Source organism: Eptesicus fuscus, chromosome 6 (genome assembly GCF_027574615.1).
Source record: "Eptesicus fuscus isolate TK198812 chromosome 6, DD_ASM_mEF_20220401, whole genome shotgun sequence".
Taxonomy (NCBI): domain Eukaryota; kingdom Metazoa; phylum Chordata; class Mammalia; order Chiroptera; family Vespertilionidae; genus Eptesicus; species Eptesicus fuscus.
Genome location: NC_072478.1, coordinates 90,251,264 through 90,274,552, shown reverse-complemented (window position 1 = coordinate 90,274,552; position 23,289 = coordinate 90,251,264). Strand labels below are relative to the sequence as shown.

The window sequence follows — 23,289 nt, the reverse complement described above, 5'->3', positions numbered from 1 at the left end:
TGAGTGTGCACACTGTTAGACGTGCGATTCCCTGGCACACCCACAAAAACCCTGCATCTAGAGCAGTGGTTCTCAACCTGAGAACCGCTAGCAGGGTCACCTAAGACCATTGGAAAACACAGATATTTACATTACGATTCATAACAGTAGCAAAATTACAGCTATGAAGTAGCAACGAAAATAATTTTATGGTTGGGGGTCACCACAACATGAGGAACTGTATTAAAGGGTCGCGGCATTAGGAAGGTTGAGAACCACTGGTCTAGAGGGCTGCGGGAGGGCCAGGAAGCTGGTGTCTGGCAGGTGCCTGGGAGAGTCTGACACCCCAGGCTTCTCATCCGGTGCTAACCTTCTAGGTCCATCCCTCCACTCCAGTATTTGGCATGCACTCTGTGGCAGGAGGTATGCTAGGGGCCTGGGGCTATGACAATGAGCAAGTCACACAGGCATAGCTCTCAGGGAGTTCACACATCAGAGAGGGGGGCAGGTAGGTGAGGGGAGGCGGCCAAGGCTGTGGACAGGGCCGTGATCTCCCCCAACCTGAGGGAGGCCGGGCAGTCAGGGGAGGTTTGCCGGGGAAGGTGCAGTCTCGGCAGAGACCTGAAGCATGCAGAGGCCCTGGCTAGGGGAAGCCCAAAGCGGAAGCACGTCCAAAGCCTGGGGACCCTGAAAACGTGTCGGGAGTGGGGGGCCTGTGGCTGGAGCCAAGGGACCTGGAGGGAGACCAGGAGACAGTGGCTGGAGAAGCTGGCAGGGGTCAGGTCATGCAAGGCCTGGGCAGCCACACCAAGAACTCTGGATTTTATCCTGAAGGCAAGGGCTCCGAGCAGGGTAGGGACAGGCCCAGACTTGTGTTTCAGAAAGAGAACTCTGTTGTGTACAGAATACACCGCGGGAAGAAGAGGCTGGAATAAACAAGGCTGTGAAGGCTCGGTGCACGGCAGAACAACTGGGGACCCAGCCTTTGGCTTCTTATCCCGGGTCTCACTAGTAGGATCACCTCTCCTTTCGGGAGAAACGTGGGGCCAGGAGGGCAAGTAACCTGTCCTCATCTACACCCACCTGCTTAATTCTGGGCCGCTGGCTTCCGTCTGCTTGCTTCTCTCGGGCTCAGAAAGGGAGATGGAGCCTGACAGCTGATCTTAAGGTATCAAGAAGCAGAAGCAAGAAGATTCCAGAAATGGCTCAGAAGAGAAACATCCCTCATGCTTGCCCTTTGAGGATATAAATGCAGCCTTAACAGTAATTTTCTTGTGGCCAGGACTCCACAGTTTACAACACTTTCAATCACCAACCCTTTTTGGAGGCTCCCAACACCCCCGGGAAATGGGCACTCCCATTTTAGAGAGCAGGAAACCGAGGCCCGGAGAGCTCGAGCACTTGATGCAAGGTCACAGAGAGAGCTGGAAACTGCGGAGGCGAGGAATTCATTCCACAGCTCTTTGCTGCTATTGATCCTTGAGCCCACGGGGACTGTAATTAATTAAAATGTCTCTCCTTGGCACTGAAGACAGAGTACTGGAGAATTCAATGAAAACGATTTGCCCAGCACGGAAGTGTTTCATCTGCATGTCCTGGGAGGGCTCCCGAAATGAGAGAGGGACCTCCGAGGTGCGGAGGGAGAAGAAGCCGCAAGCCCAAGGGAACATCATCCCTGGCTGAGCGAAGCCCACTCCCAGGAGGCGGACACTGTGAGCTGAGGCCCTTCTCTGCTCTTGGGAAGCAGGAGGGTCCAATGGAGCAGGAGGGGAGCAGCAGGGTGCAGGCTGGGGTGGGGAAGGGCGCTGGCAGGAGTAGCGGGGACAAATCATACAGGATGCTTCCGTTTTCTCTACCCCCATCCACAACATTTCTCAGGGCAAATCAAGTGAGTTACTAGTAAACTTTATAGTTTACTTGTAGAAAGGAAATCAGTCTCCAGTTGCCACTATCACAAACACAGAGCTATTTCTGAGCCCTTACAAAGTGCCAGGCACAAGCCCCGCCTACACAGTCTCACACTGAACCTTCAGCTTAAGTCTATGAAGTGGGTGACTTTTATCTCCATTTTACAGGTGGGAAAACTGAGACTCAAAAAGGTTAAGCATCTTCCTTAAGATTCACACAACTATGACAAACAGCAGAGCCAGGATTCAAATCCAGGCCTTTCTGACTGCTGGGCCTGTGTCCTGCTTAAGGCGGGTGTGGTGTTTGAGAGAGAAATCCCCTCACCAAGTTTGGATGGTGGGGGAAACAGGGATGCTCTGACTGTATATGCAGGAACTTGCATTAATTTTATTTCATTTAGAAGGCAAGCTGGAACTCTCCATCTCCTTTCCTACCCGATTTCTTGGGATGAGAAAGGAGGGAACATATACCAGCAGACAGGGCTGGGGCGCTAAAGGGTTAAAGAGCAGACACAACACCTCCACAGGAAAGAGGCAGCAAGCAGAACCTCCATTCTCAAAGCACTGGAGCGCCCATACCAACCGCCACTGCGGCCCTTTGAGCAGAAAGCGTGGTGATATCCTCCTTTTCCACAAGGGGCGCCTGACCTGCTAGAGTTCAGAGAACATGCAGATCCCGGGCTCCATCAGCATCACTGGGATAGAGAGCAGGGCTTTAGCCTGAAGCCACTGTGGTTCACAAAGGCAGGGACGGATAGGAGTGGAGGCACTGAGGTCTGCCAGACCGACTGAGGGGCGGGAGGTGGGGGGGGGCGCGGAGGGAGATCCAGTGAGAGAAAGAAGAGGAAGGAAAGGGGTGTTGCTAGGCCTCAAGGAGGCCTAAGGGTAATCTATGTTCCATCTTAGGCACTCCATAGCTGCTGGAGTGATTTTTATGGGCCAACTGCCCAACAGGCCTCTGAGCACATGGGAAAGAAATTGGACAGCAGGTAAGAGATGATGGTCTTATAATTAAAGCATGACGACCTGAGGTTGGGCAGAGGGAAGAATTTCTCACTCATGATGACAGGAGAGGAACATTTTTTTCTTTCACGGGTCAACAACATCTAGCAGGGAAAATCTGCTAGGGTCCACTCACAAGCAAAAAGCAGCTGCTTGGAAATGAACATGAAAATATAAATGTAGTTCCCAGTTGATAAACCTGCTAATGCAAATACCAGGCTGCTATCCAATCTACCTGGAACATGGTTTAACCAGAAAGCAAAGATAGTCTAGAAGCAGGTCCCAAACTACTCTAAGGGATGCCACCTTTCTGTTCTTTGGAAGGCTGGAAGGTTTTCAGTGAGTAAAGTCTAAACCCCAGAGAGTTGCATTTTATTATTATAAATTTAAAACTTTCAAAGTAAGAGTATTCTTTACTGTAAGCTAATCATTGAGGACAATAAGGTTATTTTGATCAAGAAATAATTTGACCTCAGGAATTAAAGACAACAGAGCTTGCAGCTTACATCTGCTTCAAAGAACAAGTTCTCTATTTTGCCTTAGTTGCCCAATGTTGAGAAGACCTTTCTGATGTAATGGATAGTATTTATATTTGATAAATAAGTCCATGCATTTCTTTTTAACACCAGCCTGCCCTACCACCTCAGGATTCTCTTCAATTAAACAGACGCTGGAAGAATAAGCTGGTGACCTTCAACATGTAAAAATGTGGTATAGAACAGCGGTCGCCAACCTTTCGGACCTCACGGACCACCAGTTGTCCACGGACCACCGGGTGGCGACCGCTGGTATAGCACACACAGAAGTGGTTTTCTAAATTTTTTTTCTTATTATTACAGCTTTAAGAAGGGTTAACAGCATTTGAAACAATGTTTACAGAATCCCTGAGGCCCCCACTGGGACCTCCACAGACAGTTTGTGAAGTGCTGGCTGGGATGGTCTCAGGCCCCCAGGCTGGCCCCGCCTCCTCACCACTACATCTTGAACAGAAAGGAATGAAAAACCCCGTGGGGAAAGCAGGCCTGATGCAAACGGGCTTTCCACCTGTTCCCCGCCTCCCCCATTTCAGGAAGGGAAACTGAGGAGGGGAAGGAGAGAAGGTAATAATTCCTGCCTCCGACAGCACCTTCCCAGATAGATCCATATAAACCTAGAGCTGGAAAAACCACCAGCAGGAAATGAGAAAGGTATGCAGATGCCCAGAGCTAAGAGGGCCCTACCAGGTCCTCCTCCTGCTCCAGGGGTGCAGCCCGAGTCCTGCAACTCAGTAGTTTCTGGTACAGAGAAAACCAGATCCCCCTGAACAAGCCATTTAAATGCTCCGGAGAGCAGCTAACACACCTGCAGCAGTAACGTGTACAGACGGCTGATCCGCACAATGCATGCTATGGCACGCTTATTCATGTTCAATCAGGACGTTATCCTTTTGCTGTCTATCTTAGGGAAAAGAAAAATCACTGGTCTATCCTATATCTAGAAGAACTGAAGGGCTGGGATGATGAGGAGAAAGGAGAAAAGGGAGAGGTGGTGACCTCCTCGTCCCTGGAGCTATTCAAGGCAAGACTAGACTACCTTTGAAGGCTGCTGGAGAGAGGATTCCTCCCCATGGCGAGACGTTGTATGAATGATTCCTACAGTTCCCTTCCAACTCAAACTCTGTTTCTAAAAATAAAAGCAATCCTTTTGAAATTTATTTTCTTCTAACCACACAAATTACACATGTACGCAATCGTATCTCAGTACCAACAGTGGTATAATGACATTTACGAGGCATATTTCCCACACGTGTTTTCTCAGATAATCATCCCTGCGACACGGCTATTACTGACCTTATTCCCATTTTAGAGGTGGGACAGGGGCTCTGAGTTTAAGTAATTGCTCTGAGGTCAGATTAGCTGGAGAGCAGAAATCACAGACAGCGCCAGGTTTCTCTCTGACATTTTTCCTCCTCCTCCTCCTCCACCCCCTCTTCTTCCTTCACCTTTTCCCCTTTTTGTCTTCTGGTAACCACAGTTTAACAATGGGAAAATGGAGGGAACATACTGAAAAGGAGCCTCCTAGACAGGTACCTGACTGAATCCCCTCCCATCACTTTGTACCACCAGATGAATCAGGGAGGACCTACTCATAACCTCGGTGGGTAATGAATATACTAAGATATGCAATCATTTTTTTAAAGATAGGTTCATGCACATCCAAATTAAAAAAAAAAGTCTCCTTTTTAAGTTTAAACAAGGAAGTGCTTTAAAGTGAAGAAATGAAAGGAGGAAGATCCCCCCCCCCCCCCCGCCCCTTCCCTCCGCCCGCAAAGTAGGTTCTGTTATTCCCAGGAGTGTGACTGAGCGCAGGCAGCTTCTGAGATCACACTGAATGAAACATTCGGATGAATTCCACAATGAAACGGCACAGAAGACAAATGTCAATTCATTAGAAAAGACAACAATGATTAATTCTAAAAGATATGTCCTCCAAATTGGTTATTAGATTTGAATTTTCAAAAACAGAACCACCTGGTTCTTAATTTTGTTTGGAGGCTGCTTTGATCCCCAGAATTCAGATCAAAACTGATTTATCTCCAAAATGTTTTAGCAAAGAGGGTGTGGGTGGCAGTGGGTAGGAAGGAGTGATTCCCATCAGCCTTTCTATGTTCCAATTGCTTAAAAAGCCACAATTTCTCAGAGAGCTGGGAGGGAATGAGAGACCCATAAGCCTAGGGCCAGAGTTTTATCGTTTTCAAAACACGCCCTCTCCATCTTCTTTCTTCTTTGTAATGGCGAACCCTGAAGGAGGGGTGTTGCCAAGCCCCTTTTGTAAAAGAGGTCCTTGGGGCCCAGAAGTGTTAATAATTGGCTGAAGGACATGCGGCACAGATTTACATCCTGACTGATATTCGGTCTCCTGTTCCTTTCTTCTCGAAAGGGAAAGCACTTCCAAAGAAAGTGGCCAACTCAAGTTCTGCTTCCTAAACCCCAGCTTAGCCACCATCTGGGCTTCTCTCATCTCAAATCATTCTAACACACGAACGCAAAGAACCTGAGGACAGCCCAGCTGTGTGTTTGACTCGGAGCCGGTAACAACAGCAGTAGTAGCTAATGCTTAGCACAATCTGGCACTGGGCTGAGAACACCGAACACCTTCACATGTGTTTCACAGAAGAGGAAACTGAGGCACCGAGATGTTAAAGTCGCTTGCTTGAGGCTCTAAAGTGCTCAAGCAGAGAAGCTGGGATTTAAACCTACAGGGGCCTGTGGCTTTAATCCCTTTGCCACCACTTACTGGCTGTGTGAGCCTGCATAAGTTACTTAATTTCTCTCAAGCTTACTTTTGGGATCTGTGAAATGGGGATAATAATAACAGCGACCCACAAGGCAGTCCATAGCAATAAACGAGATAACGTAAGTGAAGCACCTGGCATCAGGACTACCCGCTGCACAAGTCCAGGGAATACTGTTCACAAACGGAGATGTGCTATAAGGCAGTCCTGCCTGGCACAGCGCCCATCACGGTGAAAATGCTAAACGCTAGCATCAGGGTTCACCATCCTGTAGGGCAGTGCCAATAATCAGGGTCAATAACCGGCTCTGAACGGCTCTCCTTGGTTGTCCATCCTGACTTAGTTTTCCATGGGCTACCTCAGTTCTTAGGACAAACTTGGGGGCGTGTCTTGCTTCCCCAAGCTGATGTAAACTGGGAACCCTTGAACCACCTGCAGCGCCAAGCACACAGGAGGCCCTCGGGAACTGTGGTGGTTTTTAAATGTCAAGTTCTTTCACACTTTTCCCTTCAAGAGGTGTCCATGACAATGTTGGAGGTCTAGGTCAGATGAGGATTGTGGCTTCCGGCCTGCTCTCTCTCAGACCACTTGCTCTGGGAAAAGCTAACTGCCATGCGCTAGGGACACTCAGCTTCCTGTAGAAAGATCCAGGCGGTGAGGAACGGAGGCCTCAGGCCAACAGCCACGTGAGTGAGCGTCTTGGAAGCGGATCCCCCGCCCAGTCAAGACATCAGATGACTGCAGCCCTGGCCAAGATCTTGATTGCAATCCCGTGGGAGACCATGAGCCAGAGCCACCCAGCTAAGCCCAAATTCCTGACCCACAGAAACTGTGAGGTAATCAGTGTGTGTAGTGATAAGCTTCCGAATTTTGAGATAACTGTTATACAGCAATACATCACCCAAAGAGGAACCACATGGGAATTTCACAGCAAGCAGACAACAGGGAAGTCGTAGTTTTGGGATAGAAGGGGCAATCCTCATACCTGGATGACAGCATCCCTCTTATTAAACTAAGAGAGAAATCAGATGGAAGTCTGGAGATGGATGAGCTTCATGCAGTCAGGCTTTGGCTCAGCAATCACCATCGGAAAAAAGAGGGGGAAGTGGAGAGGAGGTCACCCAGGCTAAGGAAGGCTGGCTGAACAGCTCAGCACTCCCCTCCCGCAGAAGATCCCCTCCTGGGGATCAAGCCTGCGACCCTGGGCATGTGCCCTGGCTGGGAATTGAACTGTGACCTCCTGGTTCATAGGTCCATGCTCAACCACTGGGCAACGCCGGTCGGGGCCCACATTCTTTAGATCATATTTAGAGTTCCCTTTACTTTCTAAGAGCCAGTCCTTCATTACTCCAATCTCCTGTCATAATTAATAATTCTTTACAACAAATGTTCATGGGTGGTTTCTCTCTCCTGATTGAATCCTGACTAACTTAATTCTGAATCCTAAAATGCGCCTCATACAGAGGGCTGAGGCTAAGGGATTCTGGACCTGACATGATAACAGAGTCTATGAACCATTCCTTATAGGCCAGGCACTGTCCCAGTTGCTGTGTGTATATGAACTAATTTAATCCTGATAACTATCCTATGGTACTATTGCCATGCCCATTTTATTTTGTTGATTTATTTTTGAATTTTCATAAGAGCTTATTTGAGCCAAACTAAAGACATACCAGGGAGCAAGATCTCAAGTGTTCCTATCATGGCCATTTTAAAGTAGAGGAAATGGGGAGACAGAGATTCGGGAACTTTCCCAACAGCTAGTCAAGGGCAGAGCTGGGACTCAGACCCAGGCAAACCTGTGGCCCTATGACCCTAGGGGTGAGGTGGGGAGGCGGGGAGGAGAGAGGTGGCAGCAGGGACATCAGCTTGAGGGCTACTGTGCGTCCTCTCCCATGCTCTCGGGGCGCAGGGCCCACTCCTCTGACTGCCTACATCTCGCTGTCCTCGAACTATCTGCCCAGGGGTCCAGCTGGTCCTCAAGGGCAGAGACCATGTCCTTTCCGGCCGGAATGTCAAGTGCGTAGCAGAGAGCCAGCCTGGGCACATTCAGCATTCAGTCAAAAGCTGCAGGCTGAATGACACACTGAATGAAGCACAACCCCAGGCACAAACGCCAGCTAAACGACGGGCTGAGCCTCCTAGTCACACCCTGTGCTGGGCGTGCTCTGGCCCCCAAGTCCTGTCCTGGGAGCTCCTGTCTCACCTGGCCTCGCATGAAGACATCTGACAGTGGTGACACAATGACCTGCTGGGTCTCTTTCAACTCCTGAACTCCAGGACCCTTCAGAAAGCAAGCCTGGCCCCGTGACTTCTCTGCCCAGCACGTCTCTGGGAACCGCAAGTGAAGTTCAGCCCATGGACTTGGCCCCACCAGCGTTCTTGCCTCTTCCAGGCCCACTCCTGACATTACTTTTTAGGAGCCAGCAGCACTGAGCTTGGGAGAGCCTGCACACACCATGCTGTTTTGCCCACTCTGGGCTTGGGACTGTGCTCCCACCCTGCCCCCAGCCCTTTCCCGGCCCGGCTGAACCAGCCCACTCACCTTCAAAGCTTGAGGTCAGGATTCCCCCCTCAGACGGCCTTTCCTGCTCCACCTGCCCTGCCCATCTGGCCAACTGACTCCTCTAAGTGCTCACACAGTGGGATCCCTGCAGCTACGAGAGGGTCCCATTGTATTCAGCTGGACCTGTCTGGTGTGTGGAGCCACGGGCAGAGGTAAAGGCTGAGAACTGCAGGGCGGTCACAGCTCCATCAGCGACCAGCTGCATGACCTTGGGTGGGACATTTCCCCTCCCTGGTGCTTAGTGCCCTCCTGTACAAAATGGGGATATTTACAGTGTGCATGTCTCTGGGTTGCTGTGAAGACTAAGAACAGTGATGTATGTAAGGCACCTGATACTGGGACTGGCCAAAGCAACCTGCATAGAAGTTACATTATGAGTGTCTGAAGCTCAGCAGCTGCAAGTTGCATAGTTGGATGGCCTCACAATAGGCTTAATGGATTCATGAATGGATTCATCCTTTCTCTCTCAACGCCCACAGTCTACAAACCGATCCCCTGGCCTCCAGTGGAGGACTCCTGCATTGCCATATCCACTTTTCTGAGGCATTCGTCCAACCAGGTCCTCTCTGCAAAACTACTGATGACTTCCCAGTGTCCTGAAGTCCAGTCTGCCGCACCCGCTGTGCCCCGGCCCCCACCTCCCACAGTTACCCTCTAAGAGACATCTGAAGGTTCAGTGACTGGCTTACTCCCTGCTCCGGGGACAGGGTCTCTCCTTTCTGCCACCTGAGAGGCCCCAATCCTGGGATGAACACTTCTGTAAATTCCTAACCTTTCTCAGGGCCACCTTAAAAGTGACCACCTTCCAGAAGTCCATCCGACCTCAACCAGTGCAATCTCCTCCTCTTCACACCCACAGCACCTGGCTGGCTCCTGCAGTATAAGGATGCTCTGCCTTGTGCACCAGGTCACCATGAACTTGTCCATGTCCCCTTGTAGCAAGGAGCTCTCTAAAGGCAGCAGCAGTTGCTTTCTGTACCTACCACACAGCAGCCCCCCAAATCAATTACATTGGGGCACAGGCTAAAAAGAAATAGTTGGAATCATTGCAGTTGGAACTCAGAAAAAGAAAGATAACACAGTTAAGTAAAGGCAGTACCATGTGTTTACTCATTGGTGCTCAAGGTTATTAGCCAAGTTAAAAAAAAAAAAAGAAAAAAAGAGGTTGATCTCTTAACAAGGAGAGTGGCTTTATAAAGAATGCATATGTGCAGGATAATATGCTAATCCTCCATAGGAGGAGAGGATTTTCCCCATGAATTAAAAAGGAATCGAAGTCCCTAGAAGAGATTAAGACAATTATCCTGCCTTTGCAAAGTGTTTTATCCACTCCGCCCAAACACAACACAGAACCGCACGCATGTACACACACAAAACAATGTGATGAGAAAATGGAAGATGTTTCATGAGCTGGTTTCCTGGGGCTACCTAAAAACGTGCCACAAACCAGGAGGCTTAAAACAACGGAAAGTTACGGTCTCACAGTTCTGGGAGCTGCAAAGTGGAAATCAAGGTGTTGGCAGGGCCATGCTCCCCCCAAAGCCTCGTCCAGCTGCCCCAGGCCTTCCTTGGCTTATGCCAACCTCTGCCTAAGTCTTCCCAAGGCCATCTTCCCTCTCTGTGTCTCTCCTCTTACAAGGACACTAGTGAGTCACATAAGATTAAGGGCCAACCCTACATGACCTTATCTTACCTAAATACATCTGCAATGACCCTATTTCCAGAGGTCACATTCTGAGGTACTGGGGGTTAGGACTTCAACATGTCTTTTTTGGGGGGACATGATTCAATCCATAACAGTCTATTCATTGATTTAGTGGGGGATGTGGTTCTGGGAGAAGGACCTGCCCAAGGTCACACAGCAACTCAAGGTGGTTCCTCCACCAGGAAGAGATGACAACAGGGTCAGCAAGCTGCAGCTCGCCAAATCCAGTCTGCTGCCTGTTTTTGCAAAGCTCTGTTGGAACATAGCACGCTCATTCATTTTTGTACTGTCTCTGGCTGCCTTCACACTGTAATGACAGAGCTGAGTAGTCACAGCAGAGCCTACATGGTCCACAAGACCTAAAATATCCCCCGGCCTAAAAGAATAGATGAAATACACTGGCCACGTTTGGAGATGGACCTTCTAGAAAATAGAGGAAGCTTAGGCCCAGGTGGCAGTCCTATGGGGTTCTTCTCTCCAGCTGGAACCTCATCCAAGGGGCTGTCTGGCTGAGAAAGCTCCTTCCACATTACCTCCTTCTGCCTAGAGAGATGGCAAAACACAGCACTCTATCATCCATGCCACTAATGTTGTACAAATTACACTCTGTAAGCATTTCCAAGGGACAGAAATTAATTCTAACTGGAAAGACCAGAGAATACTTTCTGGGAAAGGATAGATTTGAGAGGAGCCTAAAAGATGTGTAGTGGGCACTCAAGAAATCCTCTAAGTCACCCTGAGCCATAACATATAACCTAGCACTCTGCTGAACTAAAGGGAGTGAGTTCCCCATCGCTGGAGGTGTTCAAGCCAAAGATGGCTGACCATTCGGGAGGGCTGAGGTTGTGGAGATGGGACAACATGAAAGACTGTCCCCTTGGAATTGTGGGTTCCACAGTGGTAGTGGCTTTTTTTGTCTCATCTGTCATCGTATTTGCGTCAGGAGTACAGGGAGAGACAGAGAGACATACAGAGACAGGGAGAGGAAAGGGTTGAGAATAGGAGATGAGTGAAAGTGGCACACTCACACCCAAAGTCAGAGAGAGCCCACACAAACCACAGAGGGAGGAAACCCATACCAGGCCTTTTCCCCTCCTAAAAGCTACAGAGAAAAAAAGAGAGCAAAAGCCTGCCAATCAAATGTCCCTTTAATACCTCTGGCTTGGCACCTAGCAGCCTTCTTAATGTGCCTCATTGTTCCCTGGCAGGATCCTTGGCTGCCTCACAGCAGACAGCAGTACCTGACAATGGCCCAAGTGCGTGTGCGTGTGTGTGTGTGTGTGTGTGTGTGTGTGTGTGTGTCTGTCTGTCTGTCTGTCTGGGGGGGGGGGCAGGGGAGGGACAGGAAGAGATATCTGTGCTCTGCTGTATGTCAGGAAGGTACTATTCCCACTTTATGGGAGAGGAAATGGAGGCTAAAAGAGGTGACATGACTTGCCACAGCATGGTGGTGAGGAGCACCAGTGTAAGAATGCATTTCAGTCCCGCCACTTATTTATTTCCTCTGCGTTCCTGGAAGTTATTGAAGCTTCCTGAGCCTCACTTTAACCACATGCAAAACTGAGCACTTGCCTCCTGGGCTTATAACTCTAATGAAATTAGATGGGCACAGTGCGTGGCATGCAGCAACCGCTCAGTAAGGTAGCGGTCACCACTGTGGAGCCAGGACTCAGAGAGAGAGCCTAGCTCTCAGCCAGGACTGGCTGCCACACCGACTGTGCCAGTGGCCACTGCCACACCAGCAGCCACCTAGAGCCTCAAGGGAAGGTTCCTGAAGCGGGTGGAGCCGCAGCCACGCCTGTCCTGGCAAAGCTGGCTGTGTTCAGCTGAACTGACTCACCCAGTGATCTCTGGGGGCCCCAAATGGCTCTCACACGGGCTCTCTCTTTTCCAGAAATGCCCGAATGCCCTTAAGGCCCCTCCCACAGGGAACTCGGAAAGTGCCACTTCTGCCGGGAAAGCCATCTTTCCTCTCGTTTCACAGACTCCTAGCCCCCACCCCGCAACAGGAATGCACATTCTGGGGTTTCCTGACGTGCCAGGAAGCACGAGGCCGAAAACAAAGCGGACCCCGTACGCACTCCATTTCCAACAAGCCCACGGCAGCCCCTGACACGGCGGGAGCGAACTTGACTAGACAGGGCAGCCCTCAAACTCAGACACCTGCGGACTCCGAGAAGCAAGGGAAGGGATTGTTGGGCTCAGATAGAGCAGGAACAGCTGATATAAACTTAAGTGAGTTTGTTCAAGAGCCTGTGGTTTATATATTTATATTTCCAAGGAGCCATCTTCTTCTTTTCCTGAAAAGTACATTAGGCTGACGGCACGATTAGCCTCAATTGAACTGGGTCTGTGAACACTGCTATCACTTCTGCTCTTTGAACCTTGTTTTTCCTCATCTCTAAAGTGGGGGCCATAAGCCCCACCCTGCCTCCTCCATGATATAAAGAGAAGACACTGGACAGAGGTTCTGAAGCAGGGCTCCCGAACCCAAATGTCTCCAGAGGCCAGGCTGGCTGTGCAGAGGCTGCAGAACCCAGGTCTGGGGACACAAAGCACGGCTGGGACCATGGCCACCCGGAGAGCTGGCCTGTCTAGAGCGGGCAGCTGCTACCCAGACCCAACCCCTTTTTGTGAGACTGGAACCTGGGCCCTGGTGCCAGACTTTTCCATTTCCCCCCAAAAGTCAGAAATGAGAATTTTTTAAAAATGTGAAACATTCCGATGTTTAGGTACCGATAACTTATTAACATTTAAAAATAAAGACACCCAACCATCCCTGGGCCAGCACTAGGTGAGCCATAAAAAACATACCCGCCAGTTTACAACCTCCATTAAAGTACACATGAGGGTTTTAAATAATATAAAGGTCAAATAAAAGAAGTTCTCTGAAGGAGACAGCCATTAGGGTTTATTATCAATAAAATAACCAGGAATCCAAACCACAGACCCTGGTGCCCCAAGAATAGAAACACCAACTCTTCACTAAAGTCAGGTGCCAGATTTAGAAATTGGTTATTTCACAAATAGATGTGCACACACACACACATTTTAACTGTCAGCGGCTGACTCTGATCAATACTCAGGAGGAAACATGCAAAAATAACAGTTTTCAGTTGAGCACATACAATGTGCTTTAGCAGCAGGAAGTAATTTTCACACACACTCCCCCGGCAGTTGTTTCCAACCTATTCCCTTGAAGAGGCCACCTCCCTCCAGCCCTCACCGGCCCCCTCAGCTCAGCAGCCCGCCACTTGGAGGGCTCACCTTTGCAACTCACGGGGGGAGACCCGCACAAACACACAATGGTAACTGGAGTCTCGGGAGGCTGCCCAGTGAGGCGCCCAGGAGGCACGTGGGCCTGCGGTAATCTGCCCTGGCACTGCCGTCTGCACACGCGACTAAGGGAAGAGCTTTCCAGAGCCCAGGCTCAGGGGGCCCGGGGCGATGACCTCCCACCGTGGCCTCCTGTCCAGGGGAAGGGGGTGAGCTCACCCAGGTCACAGGCCCAGGGGGCGGGGAGGCAGCAGGAAGGAGCCCGGGGCTGTGTGCTCCACTTGCAGGAGACACTGGGGTCGGAATCCTGTTGCCCTCACTTTCCAGCTGTGGTGACATCACTGAACTCCTCTGCACCTCAGTTTTCTCATCTTTAATGTAATTCCATCCTCTCCATGGCACTGTGGCGCAGCGGTCACTGTGCTCATTTTAGGAGAAGCTTTGATTATTATGCTCATTTTAGGAGGAGGCTGCAGCTCCAGAGGCGGGGCAGAGCTAGGCCTGGTTCCTGATCCCACGCTCTCTCAGGCTCAAGGGAGAGGTTCCTAGGATCTCCACAATGCCACCCCTTCCCAAGAGGCCCCAGGTTTAGTACCACTGCTCTCCCCACACAGGCACCTCATTCTTGCCTCCGACGCAGGATGGCAGAGCACCCATCCTGGGAGGGCAACAGACCACGGACATCAGAGGAAAACGGCTGGAGGGCCCCGGAGAGTCCCGGCAGCCCACAGCGGAGGGATTCTCCAAGTGCACTGCCTATCCCAGATCTAAGATCTAAGATCCGGACTCTGAGACGCTTGCACCTAATATTGTGCCACTAACAGGCTCCACAGGGCTCCCCTGGGAGTGCTGGTTGGCAACTCCAGGAAGAGAAGTTCAAAGGCAGGTCCCCAAGTGCTCCTGGGGAAAGTAAAGTGGGCCCCTGGAGAAGGCGAGGTCTGCCTCTTGGGGATGCTGGCAAGTTGGGGATGTGGGCAGAGAGAAGAGAGTTCCCTGATGGGCTCTCAATAGCATTTAAGTACAAGGTTCCTTGACCACCCCCATAATGGCCGGATGGGGCTCCTTGGGCGGGGGCCCCCCAGGGACTCTGAAGCGCCATGCAGTTCGAGAAGAACCATTCCTCAGGCTAAGCTGCCTGCACTAGGCCAGCAGTTACTGAGCACCAACCACGTCATTCACTCGCTTGTTTCTTCAGTCCTCATCAAATGTTGGGGGCAAACGAGAGTGGGTGACCAAGATGGAGGTTAGCGCCTGCCTTCAGGAGCAGCCAGTCTGAACAGATTAAAAACGATTACTACACTGCCAGGTACATGTCCATGAGGGGTTCTGCTCTGAGACCCCGACTCACCCTTGCTACCTCAGGTTGCCCCAGCAGGGGTGAGCCAGGTTTAGGAGGGAGGTTGCAGGGAAGAAGCGGGCCTGAGGCAAGGGAGCCGTGTGTGTGGAGTCCCAGAGGCACGTGGAACACACCAGCAGGTGCAGGAAGGGAGAAGCAGAAAGAAACACCAGGCTGTGCCGTCCCGAAGGCCTCTGATCGAAGCAGGCCGATGAGAAAACCACGGCTTGGGGGATCTGAGACCTGTGAGAAACCCGAGGGCATGCATGCTTCCTGGAGGCGGCAAAGAATACTTCCTAGAAGGAAGCAGAGCATCTGGGTCCTCTCCCAGGGTAGGAAGCAGCTAGGTCTCCCCCCGGTAATTGCCTCAGGTATCCAAGAATCAGGGAGTGGGACACAAAGAGCTGCCTGTGCATGCACAGCCTCCTCCCCACCCCCCATCAGGAGAGACTGCCTGGCCCTGGTCCACCTCTGAACCCTGTGCTGCTGGGCCAACCACCTATGCTGGGATTGCTGACCTTCCAATGACACCGGAGGCACCCTTCCCTCCCTTGGCCACAGGCACTACACACTGCCTCACGGGGTCTCCATCTAGGAGGACTGGCTCCTTCATTTGCTCCCACCTGTGAGCTACTGTGACTATCTGACAAGCTGCACAGATAAAGGGCCTATTAATCCACTGCCTCGCAGAAGAAGTGCTAAATAAATGGTAGCTGCTATTATTATTAACAGTATCATGCTCAGCATCATCGTCCTCAGCATCATTTCATGATGTGGCTTTTATCACCAAACTAAAGAAAATTCAGCATTTGAAACTCAGACGTCTCTCAAAACCAAAGGGAAGGAAACCAATGGGCTGGCTTTCCCCCCTTTCTTCTTCTATCTACACTCAGCAGAGGGCACCAAACAGGAACCATCCAAAGATAAGAGAGAGGAGAGACACATGGAGAGAAAGCTACACACTCATAAATACACACCCACCCACCCCAGCAAGCGGAATTGTTTAGCTTCCTCTAGCTTCCAAAGTATGAACACTCCGCCTCCTCCAGCTAAGAGGGCCAGGCAGAAAAAGAGTCAGAGCTGAAGAGACAGAAGTTCTTTTTCAGCTTGAGAGAAATTTTCAATGAACTGACTTTTAATGTGTGTGCGAAGGGGCGGGGGCAGCTCTCAGGACGCCTGCGAGGGGGAAGGAAGGCAGCCGCAGAACTCATACGGAAGATGAAATAAAGGCGGCTTTCAGCTGCTCCTCGCTTCAGCCCTCTACTCCAGCTGGCCATCCCCAGGAGGAAACTGAGGCCCACAGAGTTAAGCCTCTCAGCCAAGGGTGGGGCAGAATGAGAATCAGACCTCCAGACTGCAGGTTCAGGGATCAAAACTGAGTCCAGGAGGGCCAAGGGGTTTTATCTCGAGGACCACGTCTGATCCCTCAACTGCCTGGGATCCTGTGTCAGCGGGATTCTGAAGGGGATATTTGCTGGCTTCTTCCCCAGATTTCATTTCCCCTCCTCCCCACCCGATTTTCCCCAACTGCTCTTCCTAAGATTTGGGTGGCCTGACCCGACCAGTAGTTCTGGAGTGGGTTAAGTCTATCAGCATCAACTGCGAATGGTTCAGAGAGCCCATTAGATCCAAACTGGGCCAATAATGCCTAAGGAGATCTTGCCAGGGCTTATCGGCAAGACCTTTCCTCTCTTCTACAGACGCTGTCAGAAGTCACAGACTCTTTCCTCTGGGATCTGGGTGTGGATATGAGATGGGAAAGAGTTGCAACCATTTTTTGCTACCATGGGGGCTCAGTCTAGGACGTGAACCTCTGGATCACACCATACCTGAAGTCAATTGCAATTACAGGAGCTAACTAATAAATTCCCTGACTCCTGTCAGCCCACGTGGCTTAATACATTCTGTTACCTGCAACTGACAGAGAATCTGAGGTGGCGCTTGAACTGAGATTAGTCCATCTACCACAGGTAGCAGTGATGGTGTCACCTGGGATGCTACAGGCGATGCGTCCTTTTCACTCCTCTGATTCCCCTGCTGGATCCCTTTGCCACCTTAAAATTTAATCCATATTACTTGCTTTAAAACTATAAACATTTGTGAAAAGAAAATGTAAAAGCCAGGTAAGTTCCAGCAGAGAGCTGGTCTCAGTAAGTGCTGGCCTCCAAAACTGGGAGTGATACTCTCGGCTCATGAAGAAAATAATGGTGGAGAAGGATCAAATATTAGCATGTGGAGGGGGAAATATTCATGGTCAAACAGAGTAAGAACTTGGAGAGAAGAACTGGGTTCTGATCTGCATGCCTCTCTGTGAACTGAGTTCCCCTCTCCTGGGCCTCAGTTTCTGTATCTACAAAATGAGCGGGTGGGACTAGATGACTTCTCCAGCCCCCTTCCTGCTGATACACATCATAACTGAGCAAACACGTTCTGTCTTACAAGTGCCACGCCAAGTGCTAGAAGAGGATGTGGTTCCTACTTTAAGACATTTTGGGGGCGGGGGGAAGGCCACAGGAACTCAGGCACATATAAGCTACCTCCTCACCCCACTTCACTGGGCGTGAGGACAGTGGTTTTCGGAGAAGCAGGACTCTTATTTCAGTCCTCCTGGGGGCAGAGCCTTATCCACCAGCTCTTCTTTTACAGGCTCTGACACAAAGATGGAATGCAGAGGGTCAGATACATTCAAAATAAAACAACCCACTGCTAACACCCATGAGCATTTAGCTGTCATGGGACATACGTCTGGCTGCCAGTTTGCCTCCAGGAGTTTTTCAGTGATGAGATCCTGATGCCATCTCTGTGGAAGAGCTGACTGTGGACAAGGTGCAATTAGCAAGCTAGATGGTTATCTTTCAAACAGGCCTTTGCGTTTTCATTCATTCCTGTTCCATTAGTTTTTATTGTGTCACTGGAGCCAGTAGATTAAAAGCTGAACATCCTCAGACTACAGCCTGAGAGAAGGCATTAGGGTTTGAACAGATCTCTGAGTGGTGGCCTCCTCACAAGTTAGATACGAAAGCTTGTTTAAACACACTGCTACTATCCAGGCCTTTCCAGTACATGCTTCCAAACAAACCCACAGAACTCCAGGATGTTAGAGTTGGAAAAGTCCTCACAGTATCTATCCCCTACATCGCATTTGAGTTTCAACATGCCATTGACGCCGTTTGAGTAGCAGTGTTGACAAACAGTCTGAGGCCAAGTCTGGGTTTAATGGGAAAGAGATGCTTAGCAATGTCTGCCCTGGCCAGGGGAGGGGAAGCACCATTATACACACAATTACCTTTCCCCTTCTGAATCTAAGCCCTTACTTCACAGATGAGGAATCCAAGGCCCAGAGAGGTTAAACCACTTTCCTAAGGTCACACAGTAAGTTTAAGGAAGGAGAGAGAACTAGAACCCAGGCCTCTGTTCCAAGGCCTTCCTCAGCTGGGCTCCTAGGGAGATTGCAAGCCCAGGATTAGAGAAAGCAGGTGGGGAGCAAGATTTGCTCAAGTAAATCAACAACCCTTCCCCTGTGGCATCAGGCTTCAGCTGGGCACACAGGCAGGGAAGTGATTAGCCATCTACAGGATCCCAGCCCCTCTGTGGAAAATTAAGGAAATCATTCCAAGGCTACATTTCTATGGCACTTAACTTTCCGATTGCTAAGGCTCTGCCACCAGGAAGACTAACAGAGGGGGAAAAGGTATTGATTTCTGGATGTTTTAGTAATAAAGTTCACAATGAAAAATAAAGATACAATGAGTAAAAACTCCTGATTCTTGAAACTTTAAGTCACCGGTATTCCATTAACCCACCAATTTCTATTGCATAGTCGCTCTTATCCAATGAAGTCATTTCTCACAAGAGATTACGGCTCAGAGATGGGGAGGAACCGCATCGTATTTCCCAGTATGGGTTTTTCATGGCCAGTTCCCAAATCTGGAATATGAAACAGACTGGAGAATCAAACCAAGATGTTAAGCAGATGGAGGCTAGGAATGAGAGGGAACCCCAAATTAAAATGAAGATGGCTTCAAGACTGGCTTTTCTTGCTTGGTATTGCAGCTTTCAAAGCAGCCAGCTGAGCTGTCTGACCAGATGGATTTGGAAATCCTAAGAGCATTCTGTGTCCTTTATAAATCAGCCGCCCTACCCAGCACCTCTGGAGTCAGTGTGACAGTTGTATAGACTTAAGCTCTAGCAGATGATAAATGCTCTTAATTTAAAACTCTGTACTCTTCAATCCAGTGGAGAAATCAAGGAGTTAAAGGACCACTCAAACAGTGCATTTGTGACTCTCAAAGAAACTTCTCTCAAACCCACAAGGAATATATTTTTCATTTGGATAAAGTCCTGTCAGGCTTCCCTCCAGAGCCTCTGCAGTTATTTCTGCCGGAAAGATCAACCAGGTGCTCTGGGATCATGCTCAACAATCACAGGAGTGGCAGGCTGAGCTCAGAACTGGTCAGCCCTGTCGAAAAGCAGCTCTGTGTGCTCAAGATGCCTGATTTCCCAGACAGCAGCCTGGCGTGTTCCGTGCACATCCCGGTACTCTGGGATGAGGGGCAGAGCACCGTCACTGTGAGCAGTCAGCCTCTCCCCTCAAGGCCAGCTGACATTCCAACGCAGGAGCGGGGGCCAAGCCCAGTGCTGTGCATCTGCAGGAGAGTGGAACAAACAGGGGACTGTGTGGAAATTTGGCAGCGTGTTCCTGAAAGGCAGAGGATGAATGCAGAATCCTATAGCACCTAAAGAGCTTGTCATTGGGGAAACAGCTCCATTCTGTTGCTCCCAGGGAGCCAAGACATTTCCTTTAAAGCAAGGATAATCAGCTGGTACCCCCTACCACCACCACCAGACCCCATTCACCACTTCCTCCTCCTCCTCTTCATGATATTGCAGAGCAAAAGAAATGAACAAGAACTAGACCTTCCCAGATGTGCTTGTCTGTCCATTTCAGTTCAGGGCTCTGAGCCGCTAGCGCCCAGCTGTTGCTTCCCTCTCTCTCTCTGCCCAAAAGGCTGCCTTATTCCATCAATTCCCTGTTGCACAAGTGAGTAATTTACTTTGAAAGTTCAGGCCAAACTGGCAGTTAACCTTAACCTTCTCTCTACACATCTGGGTCTATAGAAAATGAGAATCAGGATGTCTGGCATCCACAGCAAATGAAATACGAGGGCTTTCTCCAGGCAGAGGCCGAATGTTATGAGCTATTTTAGAACTGGCCAGAGCTATTCCAAAGGAGAGTTTGCACTTGGGCAGGGCACTCTCCCCTATGACCCGGGGCTAAGTCCAGTATGGTGCCCCCACAGCTAGGGATGCTACAAGGGGCTCCTGCCACAGGGAAAAAAAAGGTGGTCAACGGACTCCTCATTGATTCATTGACGGTATTACAGAATGGTGGAGCTAGACCAATAGCCACATTTTACATAAGGAGAAAGGGAGACTCAGAGACGGACCTGACAGGTGATCAAGGACATACACAGCAAGTTTAATGGTAGGGCAGAGGACAGACCCTGACCTCCTAACCCTGGCCCAGGATGGGAACAGAAGAAAGAATTCGTGGAGCAAACACCCACAGGAATACAGAATTTAAGGGAGAGGCGTCTGAGTTGGCTGTCAGGGTTTGTGCCAGGGATTTAGGAAAGGAGTTAGGGTCCTTAATGTCCAAACAGTAAGCTCTACCAGAAAGATCAACCAGGCCCTGCAGGATGGTTTGCAACAATTACCGAGCGACAGGCTACACTCCAAATTGGTCCGTTCTGTCACAAAGAGCCCTGCTCAAGATGCCCCACTCGCTACCCAGACAGCAGCCTGAGAGCGGGAAGCGAAAGGAAAACCATCAGCTTCAAAAGTCAGCTTCTTCGCTCATCCTGCCAACAATCAAACTTGACCCTGCTGCACAAATTATCTGCTTCCCATGGAACCAGGAAATCCCTTAACAAACCTGACATGTCCCACTGTGTGAAACATTTGTCAAGCATGCATTCGCTCACTGTCAGCTACTGGGTCAGGGGCTGGAAGGCTAGGAGCCAACTGACAGAGCTTCTGCTCTCAGTCTATAAGTATGTGTGACACACAGCACACACACACATGCACACACACACACACACACACACACACACACGGGTGAGTTCAGAGGAGGCAGAAACAATTAAAATCCTAGTCTCTGCTGCAAGAAACAGCACACCTAATTAGCCTGAACAAGTTCAGAGGGGTCATGGTACTCTGAGAAGGGGCAAGGAAAGCATATAATATTCCATCTTCTGGGCACTGGGCACAAATAGCCTCTGGGAAATGTTGGGGATCTCTCTACCAGAGCCCCCACTTCTGGACCCTCAGAAGGTCAAAAAAACAGTAGACCCCTCAAGAACCAGGAGCTCAACCCCCTTCCCCATCCCTAGGGCCTGAAGCTCCAAGGGGAGCATGATCTTTGCATACTCCGAGGAACCCACAGGATCTGGGAGGAGGGGAGCAAATAGGGAGAGGTGGGAGGCCCACCTCCTAACTCATGGCAACACAGGAAAGGGGCTGACCTGAGTAGGGAACACCGGGAGCAGCAGGTGGGGGGAAATTAGAAAAGGCCTGGACACCATCTAGAAGTATCGGGATCTCCAGGAGTTATCCTGGGATGCGGCATGCTGACAGTATCCTCCAAAAGAGAGATGCTGGAGGGGTGAGGGGGTTAGACAAATGGGCAGAAAGAAGGACGGGAACCTACGGTAAGAAACAGACGTCCAGACTGGGCATCAGGATTCCTGGTTTCCAGTTCTGGTTCTGCCTCTGACGGGCGTGGGGTCCTGGACAAGTCCCTGTCTTTCTCTGAACCTCAATTTCCCATCCAAAAAATAAATTTAAAAAAAATGGAAAGAACAGAAGTGTCTCGGGCGCTGACTCTGAGAAGGCAGGGGAAGGGGAAGGAAGGAACCGAAAGCTAGAAGTAAATTAGGGGAGAAAGTGTTCCCAACCCTCAAGCATCTAGAGGACTCACCTGTCCGGCCGCTGGGGCCACCGCAGCCCCAGATCCCCCGGGGGTGCTGTCGGGCTGCCGTTCGCGGTACAGCGCCCAGAGCCCCACGTTGGGCAGAAGGACCAGGGCCGCCAGCACCAGCGCCACCGCCTGCAGAAGCCGCTTCTCCTTCCGCCTCATCGGGGCCGGTCAGCCCCGCCGCGTCCCGCCGGTCCCGCCGCGCGGCCCCCAGCTCCGAGCGTCAGCCCGCCCGCCCGCCCGCCCGGCGGCAGCAGCTCGGCGAGCAGAAGCGGCCGCGGCGCCGGCCCCGCTCCAACTCCGCGGCACTTCCGCTGCTCGCCAGCCGAGGAGCCGGGCTCGGCCACCGCGCCGCCGCCAAGGGGGGTGGTCGCCGCCGGCCCCGTAGGTCCCGAGACCCGGCCACCCGCTCGGCCCGCGCTGCCCTCCGGTAGATCGGCTGCCGAGTGCCTTGTCCCGGAGCACAAAACCTTCTTGCGGCTCTTCCTGGTCCGCCCGGGCGCCGCGGGATCCGAGCGCAGACCGCTCCCCCCTCTCGGCCGCGATGGTGCGGTCCGCTCCTCGGCGGCCCCCCCGCCCGTAGGAGCTTTGCTAAAGTCCCGGAGTTGGGGAGTTGGGCGCTAACTGGTGCGGGGAGGCTTCGGTGCGTCTTCGCGCGCTGGGACGCGCCCGGGGATCCACAGCCCCGCCCGGCAACCTCTGCTCCGCATTCCAGTGGACACGTTGCGCGCTCCGCGGGGATGTGCAGGTTGTGCTGGAGCCGGGAGGGACGCTCCACTCCCCGCGGCCCCGGGAGCTGGGACTCCCCACCCACCTCGGCTCGGCTCCGAGAGAGAACCTGCGGACTTATTGTGACTCGGGGGACCCTGTGTCCCCAGGCCACACCTGTGAAATGGGGCCACAGCCGTGCCTCACGCGCAGTTTTGACGGCGGACCCTCGTTTTTCTTCCTTTCGGAGCTCCTGACGTTAGGTGTGAACGCCTTGGGTAAACTGGGGAGTGCTGTGCCCGCCTGCCACCTGTCTGTTGACCCTGCAAACGGGCGGGGAGGTGACCGGCATCTCTCTGGCAGGACCTTTTCTCACGAAAGCCCAACCTCCTTGGGGTTGGAATGCCCTCCAGTCCCACGTGTACTTCTAGGCAATCAGCTCATGGAGCCCTTTATTGAAACCTCTTGTCCGTCTCTGTCTCAGGTTAGCTCTTCTGCAAACCCTTAGCGAATGCCTACTGTGTACCAGACACTGTGCCAGGCACAGGGATGACATGAAA

General features: G+C 51.2%; 1 protein-coding gene across 1 annotated transcript in view; it reads right to left on the bottom strand.

Annotated features, from left to right (window-relative positions):
* The window catches only part of GALNT10 (polypeptide N-acetylgalactosaminyltransferase 10), a 175,665-nt gene extending 153,362 nt beyond the window's left edge, over positions 1–22,303 (bottom strand). The window contains exon 1 of the mRNA XM_008152252.2: positions 22,025–22,303. Within this exon, the coding sequence (XP_008150474.1) occupies positions 22,025–22,183 (159 nt within the window). The 5' untranslated portion in view covers positions 22,184–22,303. The remainder of the gene's footprint in view (positions 1–22,024) is intronic.
* Positions 22,304–23,289: the final 986 nt, after the last annotated feature.